General features: G+C 47.9%; 1 protein-coding gene across 7 annotated transcripts in view; it reads left to right on the top strand.

Annotated features, from left to right (window-relative positions):
• The first annotated feature begins 491 nt into the window (after positions 1-491).
• Positions 492-20,494, top strand: part of Snx8 (sorting nexin 8) — a 49,016-nt gene continuing 29,013 nt past the window's right edge. For 2 of the 7 annotated variants that reach the window (XM_006504673.4, XM_006504672.2), the window contains exon 1: positions 7,000-7,111. In XM_006504673.4, coding sequence (XP_006504736.1) covers positions 7,015-7,111 — 97 coding nt within the window. In that variant the 5' untranslated portion in view covers positions 7,000-7,014. Of the gene's footprint in view, positions 653-5,251; positions 7,112-20,494 lie in introns of those variants that run through there. The other 5 variants (NM_172277.3, XM_030254437.1, XM_030254436.1 and 2 more) reach the window with 5 other exon arrangements.

Here is a 20,494-nt window from a genome sequence, read left to right as displayed (position 1 = left end):
AGAAAGGAGAATGGCCTGGTTATCTGCAAACAATTATGGAATGTTGTTCCTCATCAGTAATCTTCAGAGACCTATTATAGTCAGAAGACCTACTCTCTAGCCATGTTTCACGCTCCAAATCCCAGAAGGTACTAGAACACTGTTCTAATGTCCGTAGCACCTTTCACAGGGGCTGCCCCGGAATTCACAGAGCATGTGTGAGTGGGCAAGCGAATGCAAAAATGAATGGCAGCGTGGGTCAGAGGGTGGGCAAGAAGATGAGTAACAGCTGCTGGCTAAGAGCGGGGAGGTGGGTGCGCACTGGAGGGAGGTGGCACTAAGCAGCTGGGGCGGTACTCGCGCTAGCACTCAGTCTTGGACCAGAGCTGCTGAACGCTGCCCCGGCCGCGGCCACGTGGTTGGGGCGTGGCTCGTGGGTAGGGGCGTGGTCTTACTGCTTGGGGTGAGCGGAGGGGCGTGGCGAGGTTGGCATGGGCGTGGCCACGCCGGACAAGAGCTGGCGTGGGCGGGGCTGGCCGGGCGGGCGCGGGAGGAAGTCACGTGGGCGAGCGGGCTCACATGACTGGCCGCGCGATGGACCCGCTGCCCTCGCCGGCAGTCGCTGCAGCTGCTGAGGCGGAGGCTGACGAGGAGGCGGATCCGCCGGCGACAGGTAGGGCACGCGGCCCGATGGCCCTGTGCGGAGAGCCAAGTGCTTCACACTCGGGGACCACCTGTCAGTGCCACACCTCGCCTGGCCGGGGTGGGGGGGTGGACATTCTTGGGGCCAGCCTCTTCCCGCTGCTCCCTGGGACGCTGCTCTTCAGCCCTCCGTTAGCGAGCGGCCGTGTGGAGTTGCACCTGGGTCTTTTCTGACCCCACTTTGGAGACGTGGTCTAGAGAGTGGTTTATATTCATGTGTGACCATGTCCAGGGAAAGGGATGTGTCTTTGGTATCAGACTCTTTTTCCTGGGGTCCCCGGCTTTGTGGACTGTGGGGACGCATCCATGTGGCCAGAGGCGCAAGGGTGGAGCTGGGCCTGGTGTGTGCCAGCCAGGTCTGGCCAAGTGTCGCTGAGTATGGCCATCTAGAGCATTGGTGGAAAGACAGGTTCTTCTCTTGGGACGAAGGGTTTAGGGTAGTACTTTTAACCCCAGGGGAGGGAGGAGGATGTCAATGAACGCCTCTGAAGAATGGAGAGAAGGTGAAACTCCCCTCGGAGTTGGTCAACAGTCTTTGGGTCTTGTTGGGTAAAACATTGTATTTTTGAGGTTGTATGTTTGAGCCACCACTTAAGTCCCTATACCTGGGCGCCTTGAGAAAGGGAGACTGATCCAGAGCTACTTATGCCTTTTAAGAATGCTTTTTTAAAAAAATATTTCTAACTGTGTATATGTATGTGTGTGTGTGTGTGTGTGTGTGTGTGTGTGTGTGTGTGCGCGCGCGCCCTTGGAGGACAGATGTGTTAGATTCCCGAGAGGCCAAAGTTTCACCTGCCTGTTAGCCACTCAGTAGAGCTGCTGGGACCCAGACTCCTGTCCTCTGCAAGAGCTCTGGAGCCTGTGCTCTGAGCCCCTGCCTGACTCATAAAGCAATTCCTTGTGGCTTGTAGCAGTGGTGATGGGTTAGAGCTCTCTTGGCAAATTTGGGATCTTCCATATTACTTCCTAGAGAACTCAGCTAATGGCTGACGTTAGGAAGGATTTCGTCTAGATTTTTGACAGATCTTGGGCAGTGGTGTGACTTGTGTGTTAGTCACAGCCATGTAGTCCTTCACGATTGACAGGCCATCCCAGTAGCCACGTAAGTAGGAAAATGGGTTTTTCAACCTGTCACTTCCTTCTGTATGTATGAAACTTGGCACCAAGCTGGTGATGTGGCGAAGGAGATTTTCTTCCTTCTGCAAGAAACTTAGTTGGAGTGTGTCTTGGTGGAGCCTTTGGCTGGATGGACTAGAGTCAAAACACCTTTGGGAATCACTCTTGGGAAAACGTATTCTTGTGTGTGTGATGTTCTTGAGAACAGTGTGGCATGGCACAGGGATGGCAGTCAGAGGACAGCTTTGTGGAGTCACTTCTCTCTTCCACTGTTCCTTGAGTTCTAGGGATGGAGCTTGAGGTGGGTGGGCTTGTGTGTGTGAATGCAGGTAGCCACTGAGCCCTCTCACCTGGTCCCGAGGATGGCTTTGCTTTCAGAGGTAAAGAGCTCAGGCAGCGAACTTTCACAGGTTGATTTTCACTTCACTTCCTCTTCCTCTTCCTCATCCTCTTCCTCCTCCTCTTCCTCTTCCTCCTCCTCCTCTTCCTCCTCACCTTTTGCCTAGTAGCCTCCACCTTCACAGTTGGCTGATTTTTGACATCTCAAAGGATTAACTAGTGTGACTTATGGGTACATAGCAGATTTCCACTTTGGCTACCCCTTCAGAGCTGCCGGTAGTAGTCATGCGTAAAGTAGTGTTTGTGTTTGTAGCGGTTTGGAACTGCTGGGAGGAAAATGGGCTCATTGTGGTTTTCAGCACACAGATCCATTATTCGAAAGGTGAACCGTGTATACGCTGCAGGAGATTGGTCCTCAGGAGAACTGAACTTAGTGTGCTGACCTGCCTGGTCTTGAGCTCATAGAGGTCAGCCTCTGTCTCCTGACTGCAGGGATTAAAGGCATGTGCCACCACAATCAGCCTTATTTGTTTATTTTTGAGACAGTGTCTGCTATGTAACTCAGGTTGGCCTCAAACCCATAGTCCTCCTGTTCTCCGTATCTTGTCTTCTGGATGCTGAGATTGTAGGTACATGCTATCACACATGGCTGCACCTTGTGTGAGCAGAGGTCAGTGGTCCAGAGCAAGTTACACTTGCCGAAAACAAAGTGTCACAGCCTCCATAGTCCGTGATGGAGCATTCACAGGCTGGCCTCCCTGTTCAGACGGTAGATAGCATCTACCTAAGCCAGCAACCCTAGGCTGACGGTTTCCATGTCTCTTTCAAGTTGCCTGGCTCTTTTTTGTCTGCTTCCACTTTTAAGGACCCCTGTGAATAGGGGAGGCACCCAGAAAATGAAGATTTGTGTTCTTATGTTCACTTCAGAACAGCCTCGAATTTCACTGTAATTCTAATTCCTTTTGCTGAGTGAAAGTAAGAACATCACCTTTTCTGGGACTAGGATGCAGACATCTTTGGGGTCTTATGTCGCGTTCATCACAAGAAGATATCCTAGGAGTGGAATTGCTGGCTTCTAGGATTTGCACACTTGCTGTCTTTGACTGATGGAAGGCTGGTGCCATGGCTCAGCCAGCAAAGGGACCTGCTTGGGTGTCCTATGTTTGATTCTCAAATGGGACGGATGGAGAGAGTTAAGAACATTTAATTTTGTTTTAATATCCATTATCTTGATTAGTAATGAATTTCAGTTCCTTTACCTCCTTCCTGGTGTGACTCAGTCTCTGGTTTGATTGAGTCTCTTCCTCAATGGCTCGTCACCTTATTTTTGTTTTAAAGATTTATTGGTTGGGTGGTAGTGACCCCTGCCTTTAATCCCAGCACTTGGGAGGCAGAGGCAGGCAGATCTCTGAGTTCCAGGCCAGCCCGGTCTACAGAATGAGTCCTAGGACAGCCAGGGCTACACAGAGAAACCCTGTCTTTTTTTTTTTTTTTTTTTTTTTTAATGTATACACCATTGCTGTCTTCAGACATACCAGAAGAGGGTGTCATGTGGGTGCTGGGAATTAAACTCATTACCTCTGGAAGAGCAGTCAGTGCTCTTAACCACTGAGCCATCTCTCCAGCTCCCAAAAATTTATTTATTTGAGTACACTGTTGCTGTCTTCAGACACACCAGAAGAGTGCATCAGATCCCATTACAGATGGTTGTAAGCCACCATGTGGTTGCTGAGAATTGAACTCAGGACCTCTGGAAGAGCAGCCCATGCTCTTAACTGCTGAGCCATCTCTCCAGCCCAGAAATCCTGCCTTAAACAAACAAACTAACTAGCAAACAGATTTTATGTGTGTGTGTGCACAGACGTATGTGTCTGCCTGTGCATACTTGGAGGCCAGAAAAGGGTGTCAGATTTTTGGAGCTAGCCTTATGGACATTTGTGAGACACTATAGTTGTTGTGAGGGTGCTGAGATCTGAACTCACGTCCTCATGATTGCATGGTAAACAAACTTTCTTAAGAATGAGCTGTCTGCACCATCTCTCTAGCCTCCCACCTTTTTCTTAGACAGGGTCTGTCCCTGAACCCTGGAGCTTGCTGATTTGGCCAGATGGGTTGCCAGCCAGCTCCAAGATTCTCCGTTGGAAACAAACAGCTTCTCTGCTGGGATTCCATGACAGCTGCCATGCTGTCACGGGCACAGCAAGCACTTTATTGACTGAGCCACATCCTTCACTCCCTCCACCTCTCCTTTGTGGATTTTTATATTGAAATTGTAACTGTCAAAATACTCTGAATGAACTGTGGTGCCAGTCTCCAGGAGGCCCAGGCGGGAAGCTCGTGAGCTTAAAAACCAACCAACCAACCATGAGCTACATACAGACACTGTCTTCACAAGAGAGTGAAGTGACTAAGTGGCCCATACTGCCAACCTGACTACCTGTGCTTGGTCTCTGAAACCTTCATGGTGAAAGGAGAGAGGTGAGTCTCAAAAGTTGTCCTTTGACACATGCATTGTGGCACACCTCTGTCCCTTTCCCTTGATAATAAAAAAAAAAAAAAAAATTAAGGGCTGGTGAGATGGCTCAGTGGGTAAGAGCACCTGACTGCTCTTCCGAAGGTCCAGAGTTCAAATCCCAGCAACCACATGGTGGCTCACAACCATCTGCAACAAGATCTGACTCCCTCTTCTGGAGTGTCTGAAGACAGCTACAGTGTACTTACATATATTAATAAATAAATCTTTAAAAAATTAATAAAAACAGTTTAAAATTAATATATTGATCTAGGCTTGGTAGTGCATGCCTTTGATTCCAGCACTTAGAAGGCAGAGGCAGGCAGGCAGATTCCTGTGAGTTCTAGGCCAGCCAAGATTACATGGTGAGACCTGTGTTATTCTCTGCAGCAAATAAAGACATTAATATCTGTTTAACAAATGAGGGCTGAAGAGAGGGCTGAGTTTTATCATCAGCACCCAGATGGCCCCTGGGTGTCTGTAACTCTAGTTCCAGGGTCTCTAGCCCTCTCTTCTGGCCTTTTTGGGAATAGCATACACATGGTGCACAGACATACAGGCAAAACACCCATACACATGAAAGAAAAGCTAGAGAAATGGTTCAGCAGTAAGAGTACTTGCTTTTCTTTCAGAGGTCCCTAGTTTTGGTCGCAGTACCCATATGGCTACTTAACAGTCTGAAACTTCAGTTCTAGGATATTCTGTGCCCTCTTTTGGCTCCACAGGTATGCATATGTTGCGCACACACACATACACACACACACATACACACACACACACATAGAACATGCAAACACATAACATTAAAAACAGAAAGAAAAACACAGTGGAGCTGGGGGTGTGGTTCATTGGGAGAACACTTGTTCAGTGCTCAAGCTCAAGGTCCTGGTTCCAAACTCAGCAATGTGGAAATAATAATACTGAGACTCACTGGAGCTGTTTGGTGCTGATATAACTTAGAATCTCATTTCAGGGCTGCTGGGCAGCATGGTGTGCCTGATCCAACATCTGATCTCTCTCTCTCTCTCTCTCTCTCTCTCTCTCTCTGTGTGTGTGTGTGTGTGTGTGTGTGAGAGAGAGAGAGAGAGAGAGAGAGCATGTAAGCAATGTATCTGTGTGTGTGAGAGAGAGAGACTGAGAGACTGACTGAGAGCGAGCGTGTAAGCACACATAAGATACAAATGAAGTGTGCACACTGTGCTGTGTGTCTCTGCCTGCCTCCTTCAGTCCTTGGGACCGCAGTTTAGTCCAGGAGAACCAGAGGAGTCTGGTCTCCATTGTGTTAACGTGGCTCCTTTGGTGGCATTCCATACATTCCAGTGGGCAGCTATCGTGTTCTCTCTGTGGTCAGGTCCCTTGGCCTTTGCTGTTCACTGCCCTGCCTCCTATTCTGCAGCTCTAGCCTGCTCTTCCTGCCCTGCCTGGGCTCACAACCCCTGACCCTCAGTTCCTTGCTTAAGTGAAGCTTCCTTCTGTGGGCATTTGCACTCGTCACAGTTCATCGAGCTGTCTCCTCAGATGTGTGTACTTGATGGTGGTTAAATCAACCCTGAAATGGCTGCTCACATTACGAGCATTCGTCTTCCTGCTTTACACACTGTCATCTGAAAACTTGAGATTTTTCTTCAGATCTCAGCACCTAGAATAATACCTGATATATAGGGCCCAAGTGTTTGAAGAAAAGTACATATTATCATGTCTCTTAAAAGACAACATCATCCCTTAATAGTTTATTTTAAAACATCTTTTTAGTTTTATTCATTTTTATGTGTGTGAGTGTTTTGCTGTGTATACCTGTAAGCATGTGAGATATCCATCTATCTGTCTGTCTGTCTGTCTGTCTATCTCTATCTATCTATCTATCTATCTATCTATCTATCTATCTATCTCACATGCTTGTTTTGCCCAGCTTTGCTCAGTTTTACCCTCCTTCCACCCTCTCTTGCCTAGCTCCTGATTTGTCTCTGTTCTCTCTTGGCTAGTCATGTAGCTGCCTGCATGAAACCCTGGGTCCTGTCCCCAGGAATAAATAAACTGGGTATAGTGGTGCACACTTACAATCCCAGTACTGGAGAGGTAGAGGCAGGAGAATCATAATGTCAAGGCTAATCTTTATCTAGTTAGAAGCCAAACCTAGACTATGTGTAACCATGTTTTAACTAACACACACACACACATACACACACACACACACACACACACACACACACACAATTTGCAAGGTAAATGTATCAATCTGAAGAAAGAGGAACTAACTTCGCGTCTATTATGTAGAACCGACTTGCCAGAATTTGCGGTTATCAAGAAAGTGATGTATTCCGAGCAGGGGAATTCTGTTTTCATGTTACTTTTGTTTCCTAAGAAAAATGAAGCACAAACAAGATATGTTTTTCTGTGCAGTGTGCCAGGGTGGTGGGCAGAGGCCGCAGGAAGGACTGCTGTGGGCACAGCTGGGAACTGCAGGTAGGATTGGACCTAGGAGCTATGTGGCCTCCTGAAGCTGGACTTTTCCAGTTTTCTTTACAGAATCACGAATGAATTAGAACCTGAACTAAGAGAGGTGTGGTTTGGGAATGTGTTTGGAGGCAGATGATGGCCTTAGCTCTTGGAGAATCAGATCCAGGTTTTATTTTGATTTTAGATTAAGTATAGGCATGTGCCATCATACTGGCTTTTGAAGGACTGGGTAATAAACAAAGGCCTCATACATGGTAGATGAGCACCCCACCTCGAACCTCAGCCCCAGCCCTAGCCCCAGCCAAGTCCCAGCGATTGAACACACTGTACTGTGCGTGCTAAGCAAGGGCTCTGATTCTGAGTGATGTCCCAGCCTTCTTTCTGTCTTTGTTGTTGTTTTAATGTGCCTGCATGTGTGTGTAGATGCTTGAATGTTTATGTGTATGCTCTTGTGAGTGTCTGGGTGCACATTCATGGAGGACAGAGGTTACTGTTGGGTGTCTCCATCTTTTTTGTTTGTTTTAGATGGGGTCACATTTTGTAACCTTGGCTGGCCTGGAACTCTCTATGTAGACCAGGCTAACCATAAATTCAGGGGTCCACCTGCTTCTGCCTCCTGAGTGCTGGAATTAAAGGTGCACACTGTCATGCCCTTCTTTACCTTATTTATTTATCTATCTATCAGAGGCACAAGCCTCTCAGTGAGTCTGGAGCTGGCTGAGTCAGCTGGACTGACTGACTGCTAATTCCTGGGTCCCACTTTCTTGGTGCTGGAGTTATAGGCACGCATCAGTACACTCAGCTTATTTCTTTTGTTCTTTTTTTTGTTTTGTTTTGTTTTTGTTTTTGTAATTTTTGTTTGTTTGAGACAGGGTTTCTCTGTGTAGCCCTGGCTGCCCTAGAACTCTTTCTGTAGACCAGGCTGGCCTTGAACTCACAGATCCGCCTGCCTCTGCCTCCTGGTTAAATGTGTGGGCTACCACCACCTGGAAAGGCTTGTTTGTTTGTTTATTTCTGAGACAAAGTCTCATGTAGCCCAGGTTGGTTTCATACTCACTGTGTAGCTGAGGATGGCATTAAATTTCTCTTGCATTCACTTCCCGAGTACAAGGATGGCAGGCATCACCCTGGCTCCTGGTTTGTATAGTGCTGGGGACTTATATCTTCTGTGCTAGGCAAGCACTCTACCAACCAGCCTCCTTCCCATCCGTGCAGTTATGTCATTTACCAACAATCCTCCAAGCCTGACTGTTCCTGGGAAGTGATGACTGCTGGAGTCCTTATGGAGGAGTTGAAATCAGAACCAGTAACACTTAATGCTGGCCTTTTGAGGAGAATTGGCGTTTTGAGGAAATATTGCATAAGCACAGAGAACCGCTAGCGCAGACATTTTTCCAGAGACTCCAATCCCTCAGCGTCCTCCTGCAGTTCCTTGTTTCCTGTTCAGCTTACAGAGTTGTCCTCACTGTGTCCCAGATACATGCTTCATCGTCTGTTTCTTTCCGCTAATGTTTTTCTGCAGTGCTAAGTAGCTTTTCTTTCTTTCTTTATTTTTAAATTTGGTGGAGACTGGGTTTGTGCAGCCCAGACTGGCCTTGAACTCACTGGGTAGCTAAGAATAACCGTTTGATCCCCCTGCCTGCACTTCCCACGTGTGGCGATCAGAGGCAGGTTCTACCACTCTTGGGTTTTGCAATGCTAGAACCCAGAGCATACTGTGTGCCAAACATGCCATACTTGAGCCCCCCTGAGCTCAGCTGTTGTGTGGTTTTGAAATGTTCTATTCAATGAGGTAGTGTTGACTAGGTGATGGTCATACAGTCAGTGACGGAGCTCCGAATGGACTATTGTGCTACTCTGAAGAGCTTGGTGGCACACACCTTTAACCCCAGAACTTGGGAGGCAGAGGCAGGTGATCTGTGAATTGGGTCCCTGAGACTGGAACTGGATGGAGGCTGAGGAGGAGCAGGGCAGAACAGAAGGGGCAAGGCTGGGGTCCTGTATTAGTCACTTTCTATTGCTAATGAAAACCGCCTAGGACCAAGGCATTTAGTTGAGCTTACTGTTTCCAGAGTTAGTCCATGATGGTGGAACAAAGGTGTGGTGGCAGAAGCAGCTGACAGGTCACATCTTTTTCACTTGTTGTTTTTAAAGATTTATTTATTTTATGTATGTGAGTATACTGTATCTGTCTTCAGACACACCAGAAGAGGGCATTGGATCCCATTACAGATGGTTGTGAGCCACCATGTGGTTGCTGGGAATTGAACTCAGGACCTTTGGAAGAGCAGTCAGTGCTCTTAACTGCTGAGCCATCTCTCCCGCTCCTGAGAGTTCACATCTTGATCCACAACTAGGCAGCAGGGATGGACACACACACACACACACACACCTACCTCAAAGCATTCTCCCCACCCACCCACCCACCCAGTGACCGATCTCCTTGAACAAGGCCACACCTGCAAATCCTTCCTAAACAGTTCCACCAGATGGGGCCCAGTTCATCAAACATGTGAGCCTCTGGGAGCCATTCTCATTCAAACCACCACAGGTCCATCTTATGCTCTGCTCGGGTTTGGTCTACTTCTTTGGGGAGCTAGTGAAGAGGGTCTCCCCTGGAGGCTTTTCAGGTTCAGAGCTAAGCTTGGTGAGTTGGCTTTCTAAGGACTCCCTGTGGGTCTCTGATGTGCTTCCCCTGTGGAACAGTTTAGGCCTCACTTGCAAGTGAGGAAATGACAGTAGAAGGTGGTCTGTAGTAAGTAGTGGCATTGGGGTCACACCAGGTGCCTGGCTCTAGTGAGGAGCCTTTCCTGACTGCCAAGGACATGGGCCTGTGTCCTTACTTCTGTGACTTCTTTAATCTACCCCAGCTCACTGAGCAGTGTCTCACTGGAGAGGCCTGGAATCTCCCCTCACCTGGCTTCCTGATGGGGGATGGTGGCTGGGGATTGTCTTTGTATACTGCCTAAGCCCAGGTGGGATGCACCCCTCTCCTTAGAGCAGACCGATCTTAATATGATGAAAGGACACATGGAAAAAAGCACCTACTTGCTCGGCTAGCCTGTTGGCCTCTGGCTTAGGCACAGCAGTGGATCTGGCCGGCAGGCACAGGGCATGGAGGCTGAAATCCAGCGGGGCTGAGTGTGGCTCTTTGGCTGGCTGCCTCTCCAGAGCAAACCACCACTTCCTGAATTCTGGGAGGTACAAATCTAGTTCCCCACAGTGGGTTATGGTCTCCACTGTTACCAGCTTAGCTCTGGGTAGCTCATTTTGGGGTTTCAGGATATCTCGGTGTCAGATGACAGCTATCTTGGTGCGGAGAATCTAGTCTCCACACTTGGTATTGATGTGGGTGTTGGGGAGGATCTGACTCAATAGTTCCCTTTCTGTAACACATTCCAGTTCCTTGTTATGTGGATTTTAGGGCCTTCTGATTCTGGTCAGCTCTACTCTTGGGCTGTCTACGCCTCTGCCTCCAGCAGTGGAAGGCAGGTACCCATGCCTCAGCTTTCATGTTCCTATCAAAGATCAATATGGCTTATGTAAATGGATTTGCTCTTGTGGAGTTTGGCTAATTACTCCCAGTGCCTGCTGGGCATTCTCTGAGAGCACCTAGCTTTTTTTTTTTTTTTTTTTAAAGATTTATTTATTTATTATATGTAAGTACACTGTAGCTGTCTTCAGACACTCCAGAAGAGGGAGTCAGATCTTGTTACAGATGGTTGTGAGCCACCATGTGGTTGCTGGGATTTGAACTCCGGACCTTCGGAAGAGCAGTCGGGTGCTCTTACCCACTGAGCCATCTCACCAGCCCCCAGCACCTAGCTTTTTGTTTTGTTTTTAGAGACAGAAATTTAGGTAGCCCACCTTGAACTCCTGATTGTCCTACCTCCATTTGATAATCCAGATAGGCAGCGCCTGGTTTATGCTGTGCCGGGGATGTTCTTCAGGACTTTGTAAATGCTAGGCAAGCCCTCTGCTCAACCACATAACCACGGCTTCCCTCCATACCTTCTCTGCCCCTTGAGGCAGGCTGTCACTGTAACCCAGGCTGGCTGTGTGCCACCAGGCTTACTTCCACGATGCCGGCTCAGGTGGGCCTTCTGTGTAGCCTCTATTAGGGTATGGATAGTCCTGAGGTGTTGTGGATATTTTCACTTTGTGTCAGAAAGCCAGGGTGACTTTCCAAGTGGTTAACCAGAGAAAGGAGAAGAAAGAAAAAAAACCCCAGACAGCAAAGCCCCCACCCAGCAAACTGAAAACAGACAGAGTAGAGAGAAACAAGGATACTTTTTTTGGAACTTTGAACTCACAGAGTCAGTTCTTCCAAGATTCCCACCACTGGCCAACAGTGTTGTTCCCTTTAAACCCTGGAAGGATGCCAGTGGGCTTCCCCAGGGGTGAGTGGATCCATGATGAGAGGCCTGTGGATTCTGAGGTGCAAGATGAAGTTTGATAACTTTTAGAAGCAGGGTCCAGTAGGAGGGCTGGGATGTGGCTCTGTTGGTAGAGTCATTGCCTAGCATGCACAAGGCCCTGGGTTCCATTCCCAGCACCTTATAGAGTAGGCGTGGTGGTGGTGCATGCTTCTAATCTTGGCATTTGAGAGGCGTTCAAGGTCATCTTGAGCTATGTAGGGACTTTGAAGCCAGCTTATAGATGTCAAAAAAAAGAAAGAGTCTTGGTGATTTGTGGGGAGCAGGGTCCCTTTGCCCCCCTGTCTGCCTCCTGCCTCTGATTTGAGTTGCAAGAGCTCATTAGAAGAATGTTTCTAGGGCTGAAGAGGTGGCTCAGCAGTTAAGAGCACTGACTGCTCTTCCAAAGGTCCTGAGTTCAAATCCCAGCAACCACATGGTGGCTCACAACCATCTGTAATGGGATCTGATGCCCTCCTCTGGTGTGTCTGAAGACAGCATCAGTGTACTTACATATAACAATAAATAAATCTTTGGGCCAGAGCGAGCAGGGCTGGAACAAGCAGAGGTCCTGAGTTCAATTCACAGCAACTACATGATGGTTCACAACCATCTGTACAGTTACAGTGTACTCATATACATAAAATAAATCTTTAAGGCCCGGTGTGGTGGTGCATGCCTTTAATCCCAGCACTTGGGAGGCAGAGGCAGAGGGGCAGAGGGGCAGAGGGGCAGAGGGGCAGAGGGGCAGAGGGGCAGAGGGCAGGTGGATTTCTGAGTTTGAGGCCAGCCTGGTCTACAGAGTGAGTTCCAGGACAGCTAGGGTTATACAGAGAAACCCGTCTCGAAAAACAAAAAACAAAAACAAAACAAAAACAAAAAATCTTTAAAAAGAGGAGGAGGAGGAGGAGGAGGAGGAGGAGGAGGAGGAGGAGGAATGTTTCTAGTCTAGTACCTGTACATCAGCACATATGCGGACACACATATGATGCGGCAGGCCTGTGAGATGTTCCCCAGTGTGGTCTGTGTGCTTAGACTAACTGTTGAAAGGGCTTTCTACTGACCAGCTTGGAAGTGACAGTGTGTGAGACGGTGCATGTGTGGGTTCCTACTTGTTTTGCAGACAGCGTCTTACCACGTAGTCCTGGCTGGTCTGACCTCATTGTGCTGTCCTTGCTGACCTGGAAATCACAGAGCTCTCCCTGCTCTGCCTCCGAAGTGTATGGCTCTGCCCAGCCCACCCACATGTTCATAAGCAGGGCTCAGACTCTTCATAGTCAGTCTGTGATTTCCCATGGAGCCCAGGACTAGCCTGCTTCAGTTTTTGTTTCTTTCTTTTGCTTGTGAGCTAGACTTTCTGATAGCTGAAACTTCTCTAATGTCCTCTTGTTTCTTTGAGTTAGAATCTCACTGTATAGCCCAGGCTGGCCCAGAACTTCTGACCTTCCTACCTCTGCCACTAAGTAAATATTTGGATTAATTTCATGGGCCACTGTTCATAGCTGCAGCTTGGCTCTCTTTATTAATTTATTATTATTATTATTATTATTATGGTTTTTCAAGACAGGGTTTCTCTCTGTAACTTTGACTGTCCTGATGACTGTTGGCCTCTTTTCCTTTTTTCTTTTCTTTTCTTTTTTTCTTCTTTTTTAAAAATATAGAATAGAGTTTATTCAGGGAATGGGGAGGGGAGTTGAGAGGATAGTAGAGGCAGAGAAAGGGGGGGGAGAGAGAGAGAGAGAAAGGGAGAGAAGAGGAGTAGAAGAGTAGAGTAGTAGAGGCCAGCCATAAGCACTTGGGGGGGTGAAGGGGGATGGGGAGAGGGGGGAAGGGGGGAGGTGCCAGAGTGGGAGCAGGAAGGCAAGAGCAAGAGACTTCTTTTCTCTCTCTCTCTCTCTTTCTTTCTTTCTTTCTTTCTTTCTTTCTTTCTTTCTTTCTTTCTTTTAAAATTATTTATTCTGTGCACAGTGTTCTGCCTGCATATGTGCTGTATACTGGAAGAGGGCACCAGATCCCATTTTCGATGGTTGTGAGCCATCATGTGGTTGCTGTGAATTAAACTTAGGACCTCTGGAAGAGCAGTCAATGTGCTTAAGCTCTGAGCCATCTCTCCAGTCTAAATGGCCTGTTTTTCAATTTTTTATAATTATATCTATACTTGTCAGGTGGTTCCAGCACTTGGGAAGTAGAGGCAGGCAGATCTCTGAGTTTGAGGCCAGTGCGGTCTACAGTTCTAGAACAAAAAAATTAATGTGTGTGTGTGTGTGTGTGTGTGTGTGTGTGTGTGTGTGAGAAGGAGTCCTCTGGCCTCCATGCGCATGTGACCCGAACCCAGGTTCTCTGGGATAGTCTTAACCCTGAGCTGTGTCTCAGCTCCTTTATAGTTCTTAACATTTACATCTGTGGTTCCTTTTCTATTGCTTTTTCAAGACATTGGCTCAGGAATGCTTTGAGCTTGCTGTGTAGCCCAGGCTGGCTATGAACTGAAGTCTTTTTCCTTTCGCCTTCCAGCTGCTGGTGTCATGGTGTGAGCCACCACACTCAGCTGTGATCATCTTTTTGTTTTTGTTCTTTTGAAACAGGGTTTCTCTGTGTAGCCCTGGCTGTCCTGAAGCTCATTCAGTAGACCAGGCTAGCCTTGAACTCAGAGATCCTCTACTTACCAAGTGCTGGGATTAAAGGCATGGTGATTGATCGAGATTTCTCCTCCCCTCCTCTCCCCTCCCCTCTCTGTGTATGTGTGTACATACATGCGGGTATAAAGACCAAAGGTTGACAATGGGTGTCTTCTATAGTTAATCTTCACCTTAATTTTTGAGTCAAGCTTTTACTAAACCTGGAGATTACCTGATTTGGCTAGACTGCCTGGCCAGCGAGCCCAAGGGATCCTCCTGGCTCTGCCTCTTCAGTGTTTGATTATAGGCATGCACTATTATGCTTTCTATGTTAGTTTTGGGGCATTGAACTTGGGTCCTCACACTTGTATGGCAAGCACTTTACTGACTGAGCCATCCCCACAGCCCCTGTGATCTGTTTTCTACTGTGTGTGCTGTTGAGGGTAGGGGTCTGGCTGGGTGCTGTTTAAAGTTCTTTCTGGATGCATATGCTGTGCTGGTTTCATGTTTGGTGGTCTTAGGGAGTCAAAGGTTTTGATTTGGGGGAAAACCGTGAACAGGGCAGACGAAGGAGGACTCAAGAAGACTTGGGGCTGGGATTGGGCTCAGAAGATAATGTGCTTGCTTAGGTTGTGTAAGGCCTTGGGTTCCATTCCTAGCTAGCGCTGCATTAAACCAGGTGTGGTGGATCAGGTGTGGTAATCGCAGCATCGAGGAGGCAGAGGATCAGGACTTCAAGGCCGTCTTTGGCTACACAGGGAGTTTGAGGTTAGCCCTCTTGTACTTTTTTTTTTTTTTCCAAAAAACCCGAAAGACTCAGCCTAATGTTGAAAACTATAAGGAGGATCAGTAATCCATCTCAGAGTAGTGTTTGAACTGAGTTTTCAGGATTTGGATCAGATCTCTACACTAATAAGCACTAGCAGGCTAGAATGGCCCACAAGGTTTGTCCATATTTTGTTCCCAAGTAAGGACATTGAGCCACGGCTCCACTCTCTGTAGCTTAGCTCTCTGTGTTGAACACTGTAACATTACATCACCAGGGTTCTTTCTTATGTGCCTTTGGCAAAATGAATATGGCTGACCTACTGCAGGGGCTTATGGTGCAGGAGGAAGGGTCCCACCAGCACGAGGCGTTGTCTCAGGGTTCACCACTGTTGTGTCTGTTGCTCATCACCCTTGTCAGCAGCTTTTGTTGCTGCTGCTCACTCAGGCATAGTTCCCATCGCTTGCAAGACTGTAAATGTTGGTGCTGGAAGGATGTGCAGTTGTTACCATGGCAACACACAGTTTCTACTCTTTGCTTAAGTTTATGACTTTGTACTCATTCATCCAGCAGGTGTTAATTGTGCATCTGCTATGGACTGGACATCTTTCTTTTAATTAAACACACACACACACACACACACACACACACACACACACACTATTGTGGCTAGAGAGATGGCTCAGTGGTTGAGAGCACTGGCTGCTCTTTAGGTGACTGGAGTTAAGTTCCCAGAACCAAATGGCAGCAATAAAAGTCTTTAGCTCCAGTTCTAGGGGACCCAACATCCTCTAATGACCTTGGGCACTGCAGACACAACATGGTGCACAGATGTACATGGAAACAAATGCACACCTAAAATAAAGTTTTTAAAATGTTTTGTTCATGTGTGTACACCTGTTTGTGTCTGCAGCTGCATGGGCATGGTTTGTGCATGTGCACATGTGTACCAGCTCTTGTTCTCAGAGGTCACATCCTTTCCTCCCCCACCCCCTTGGGACATGGTCTCACTGACTCAGAGATCACCCGAAAGCCCCCAGGAACCCTCCCATCTTAGCCTCTCCAGCATGTGCTGCCACACCCGCCATTTCCCCCCTCAATGCTGGACAGCAAGTTCAGGCCCTTATTCTTGCAGGAAGCACTTCACTGACTGAACCATCTCTGCAGCTGGTCTCCCTCACCCCACTCCTTTTCAGTATTGGGGTCAAACAATCTGTTGTTTTGGCTAATCTAGCTAGCCACCTTGCTCTGAGGGAATTGCCCCGGCTTCCTAGACAAGGGGGTTATGGTGGCTGGCCTGTGTGGGCACTTGGCATTTACATGTTCTGGAGATCTGAACTCATATTCTTACGCTTCTGAGGCAAGTGCTTTATCCATAGAGCCACACTCTCAGCCCTGCCACTGTTCTCAATTCCTGGGATAGTGTCTGAACACGGTGAATACAGACCACCTTGCAGCACGTATAGTCTCATGAGAACCACACAGCAGTCAGGAGATGTGATAAGCAAAAATTTACCTTAGGATGTGTTAGGGGCCTTGATGTTGCAAACCACAGCTGTCACCAATAAAAATGCCACAGAAAGCAATGCTCACAGGCTCCTGAGGAGGGTAGGAAGTTGGTGCAGCCATGTAGGGGAAGGGTGAGGGACAGGGTGAGCCTTCTGGGCAGAGGAGACAGTGCCAAGGCCTGGGTCTCAGGTAGCCCAGGCTGGACTGGGACTCCTGCTGGATGGCTCACCCTTGATTGGTGGGTTGCTGGGGATGGAACCCAAGGCTTCGTGCATGCTAGGCAAGCACTCGACACACTGAGCCACATGCCAGCCTGGTTTCTTCTTTTAACATAATGAGGGGTTCCCCACCACCACTGTGTTTCAGGAGAGTACTTGGTTCTTCTATGAACAGGGTCTTTGAGGACGTCTTGTCTAATACTTTTCTATTAGGAATCTGGCATCAACCCCATGGGCAGAAAAACAAGTTTGTGATTCTGTAGGCTCTCTTGAGCACGGAGTGCAGTCACAGCAGAATGTGTTCTCTTTGAGGCTGTTCATGCCCTCTGTAGTTGTGGAGACCACTAGATAGGTCTGGCTAAGTGAGGCTCAGTGACGTCCCCTGTTGTGAGGACCCTGTCCTCATAGGCAGGTGGGGTGGTGTATTAATTACACATGGACAAAAGGATTGCAGTAAACACTAGCTACTCAAGAGTTGGAGTAGAGCTTGAAACTTGTAGGCCTGCCTGGAGATTAAAAAAACAAACAAACAAACAAAAAACAGATTTATTTATGTATACAGTGTTTTGCCTGAATGTATGCCTGCAGCCCAGAAAAGGGTACCAGATCTCATTATAGATGGTTAAGAGCCACCATCTGATTGCTGGGAGTTGAATTCAAAACCTTGGGAAAAAACCAAATGCTCTTAACCTCTGAGCCAGCTCTCCAGCTCCTGCCTGGGGATCTTATGAATGAAACCTTGTGTGAAAACAAAAAGTAAAAATGGGGATGAGGGGTGTGGCTCAGTGGTAGAGCCCCTGCCTAGAATCCCCCAGTGAGGGGCTGGGGCATGGCTCAGGGGTAGAGCCCCTGCCTAGAATCCCCCAGTGAGGGGCTGGGGGTGTGGCTCAGTGGTAGAGCCCCTGCCTAGAATCCCCCAGTGAGGGGCTAGGGCATGGCTCAGTGGTAGAGTCCCTGCCTAGAATCCCCCAGTGAGGGGCTGGGGTGTGGCTCAGTGGTAGGGCACTAGCCTACCATCTGTGAGCCCCTGTGCTCAATTTTTAGTAAAGAAAAGACTATAAATTAGTTGATTGTAAGTTTTGAAAGAGGTATATGTTTTTCAGACTGAGGGAAAGAGGACAGAAAATAGTGAACATTGGCCCAAGTGGGAGGCAGCTGGGCCTGTTGCTTGAGGGGGTGTAGATTGGCTGAGTCACTTTGGAAAACTGGAAATATTTACTAAAATGAGCATATGCAAGTGCTGTGATCGGCACATACACTCACGCCTGTGTTATGTATCCAACAGAAGTGCATGCAACATATGTCCACAAAAAGCCATGTTCTGGAACATTCTCAGTAGTGCCATGTGTCATAGATTGGCAGTGGAACCACCCAGATGCCCAAACAGGCATTGAGCGAGTGTACAGTGGGCCATAACTGCATGGCAGGACCCATGGACAGGCTGCATCCTGTGTGTGTGAGCTGTGAGCATCAAGCTCAGGGAGGAGGTTGGCTCCTGGGGTCTGACTTCACTGTAGAAGATAGACTAGGCCAGCCTGTGAGGGACGTATCCCACGGTGATGAAGTGTTAGTCTGTTTTCCTACTTTACAAAACAAAACCACACAGCATCTATCTCTTTCTTGCCTTTGCTAGCCTTGTACTCTATGTAGATGAGACTGGTCTTCAACTCAGGGATCCATTGGCCTGCCCCTGCTTCCAGAGATTGAAGGTATGCACCATTCCCCAACCACTGCCTGGCAATGTTTGTTTGTTTTGTTTTGGGGCATTTGAGAATCCACTTGCCTCAGCCTCCCAAGTGCTGGAATTACAGTCATGTGCTACCTGCCATCCATGGCTTCTTTTCTATGGTTTTGGGTGTTTGAAATATTTTGTGATTAGAGCAACCATAGAGACGTTTCAAAGGCATTTAGGAAAAAACTACTGAACAGACAATGAAAAAGAGTTCCTAGTGAGTGTGAGAGTGGCTAGGGATTTAGGTGGTTTTGTTGTTTTGCAGAAAATTTGAAAATGTGTTCTGTAGACATATGGAAACACTCGATGTTTGAATAGCAGTCCATATGGAGCAGTGCAGACTTGGGATGGGGAAGTTAGCAGTCTCCATAGACTGCCGGGTGGAGCTGGAAGTCATCAGGAAGGCTATGAAAGGGCTTCCTTTTTTCCTTCCATGCAGTGCTGGAACTGGGACCCAGGCCTCTGGATGTGCAGGCACGCTTTCTCACAGCTCTGCTTTTTTTGAGATTAGGTCTTACTATCTGTATGCTGCAGACTGGCCTCAGACTCCTGGACTCACAAGTCCTCTTGCCTCAGCCTCTGGACTGAGGTGCAGGTTCCTTTGTGTACAGTGTTTAAAGCTTGCTGGGAGGCAGGCCAGGCTTAGGGTCACAGTGCTTGCCTAGCATGCAGGGCTCTGGGTTTTAGCCCCAGCTGTGGAATAGACAGAAACAGGAGAGGGGTGCCGTTAGGTAGCACCCGCACAGAAGTAGGGGGCCTGTCCTAGTCAGGAAAGAACCTGGGCTGGAGCCTGTGGCCTCTAGATGGAAGGCTACTGCTTCCTGCATCTCAGGGGCATCCTGGTGTCTCCTGGCTCCAGAGTTGCTGAATTGTCATTTCTGACGCTGGGGTCAAGATAAGGATGAGGAAACTTCTGCTCCCATTTCCTGAGGACAACTTGTTTATTTCAGAACTCTGCTCAGAGGTTTCTGTTTATTTTAATTTTATTAAAGCTAAAGGAAATGTTTATACGTGTGAATATTTTGTCAACAAGTATGAATGCTCACTGGGTACCTGTAGAAGCAAGCAAGCAAGCAAGGCGAGTTGGATCCTTTGGAACTTCAGTTACAAGTGGTTGTTAGTCATCTGGGTGCTGGGAATTGAACTTGTGACACTGTTAACGGTTGACCCATTCAGTTTTCCAGTCTTTCAGAGAACTTGCTAATCAAAAGTGTAAACAGTTTCACGAGCTTGCGAAGGAATCCTCATGCTGAATACTGAGTGTATCTCTCACTCTGTTATCTTCCTTTCCCCCATCCCCTGTCCATCCATACAGGATCTTGCTTTGTGGCTAAGGTTGCTGTTAAACTCTGCATTTTTCAGTGTGAGCACTTGACTGCTGTCCCATGCCCCCAGCCCGCACCGGGGGAGTCTAAGCTCTGTTGCTTAGCTTTCTCTTTACTTGTGGGGACAGTTTCTCATTAAGTTACCTGGGTTGCTCTTGAACTCACTCTGTGGCCTAGTCAGGACTTAAACTTGCCATCCTCCTGCCTTAGTGGTTTCAGTGCAGGGGTCACAGATAGGAACCACCACATCAGGCTCCTCCATTTCATTTCTTGTTCATGCAGTTGTACTCTGACACGCTGCTGTTTGTTTTTCCCAGTCTGGAAAACTATGACCCGTAGAAACATTTAGGAGCATCTGGTTACTGTCACATGTTGGGGTGTGTGTAGGCATGGTCTTAACTTACACCTGTCTGTCCCTGACACTGCTTCTCAGTCTGTGTATGGCCTTGAGGCCAGCAGACCAACCATGCCTAGTAATTTATGTGGCATGCTCATCCTAGGCCTGCAGGCCTAGGTGCTTGGGGAATGAGTGGGGGCAGCTATCTATGTGTAAACAAGCCTGCTAGGTTGCTGTCACTGACCTTCATCCTTCTGTGGTGGTGAACTGACAGCTGAGGTTGAGAGTTGTAGAATACTGAGCTTGGAGTCTACAGGAAGGGGCAGTAGATTCCTTCGGCCACCAAGCCAAAAGATCCTCACAAGCTCTTTGAGAACATCAAGTGTCCTGTTGGCCAGTGTGCCTTCCTCCAGGGAAGACATAGGGACTAGGACCTTCTTAGTCTGATTATTTTTGAGATAGGATCTATGTA

Source organism: Mus musculus, chromosome 5 (assembly GCF_000001635.26).
Source record: "Mus musculus strain C57BL/6J chromosome 5, GRCm38.p6 C57BL/6J".
Classification (NCBI taxonomy): domain Eukaryota; kingdom Metazoa; phylum Chordata; class Mammalia; order Rodentia; family Muridae; genus Mus; species Mus musculus.
This window is presented reverse-complemented; position numbering and strand designations above follow the sequence as displayed.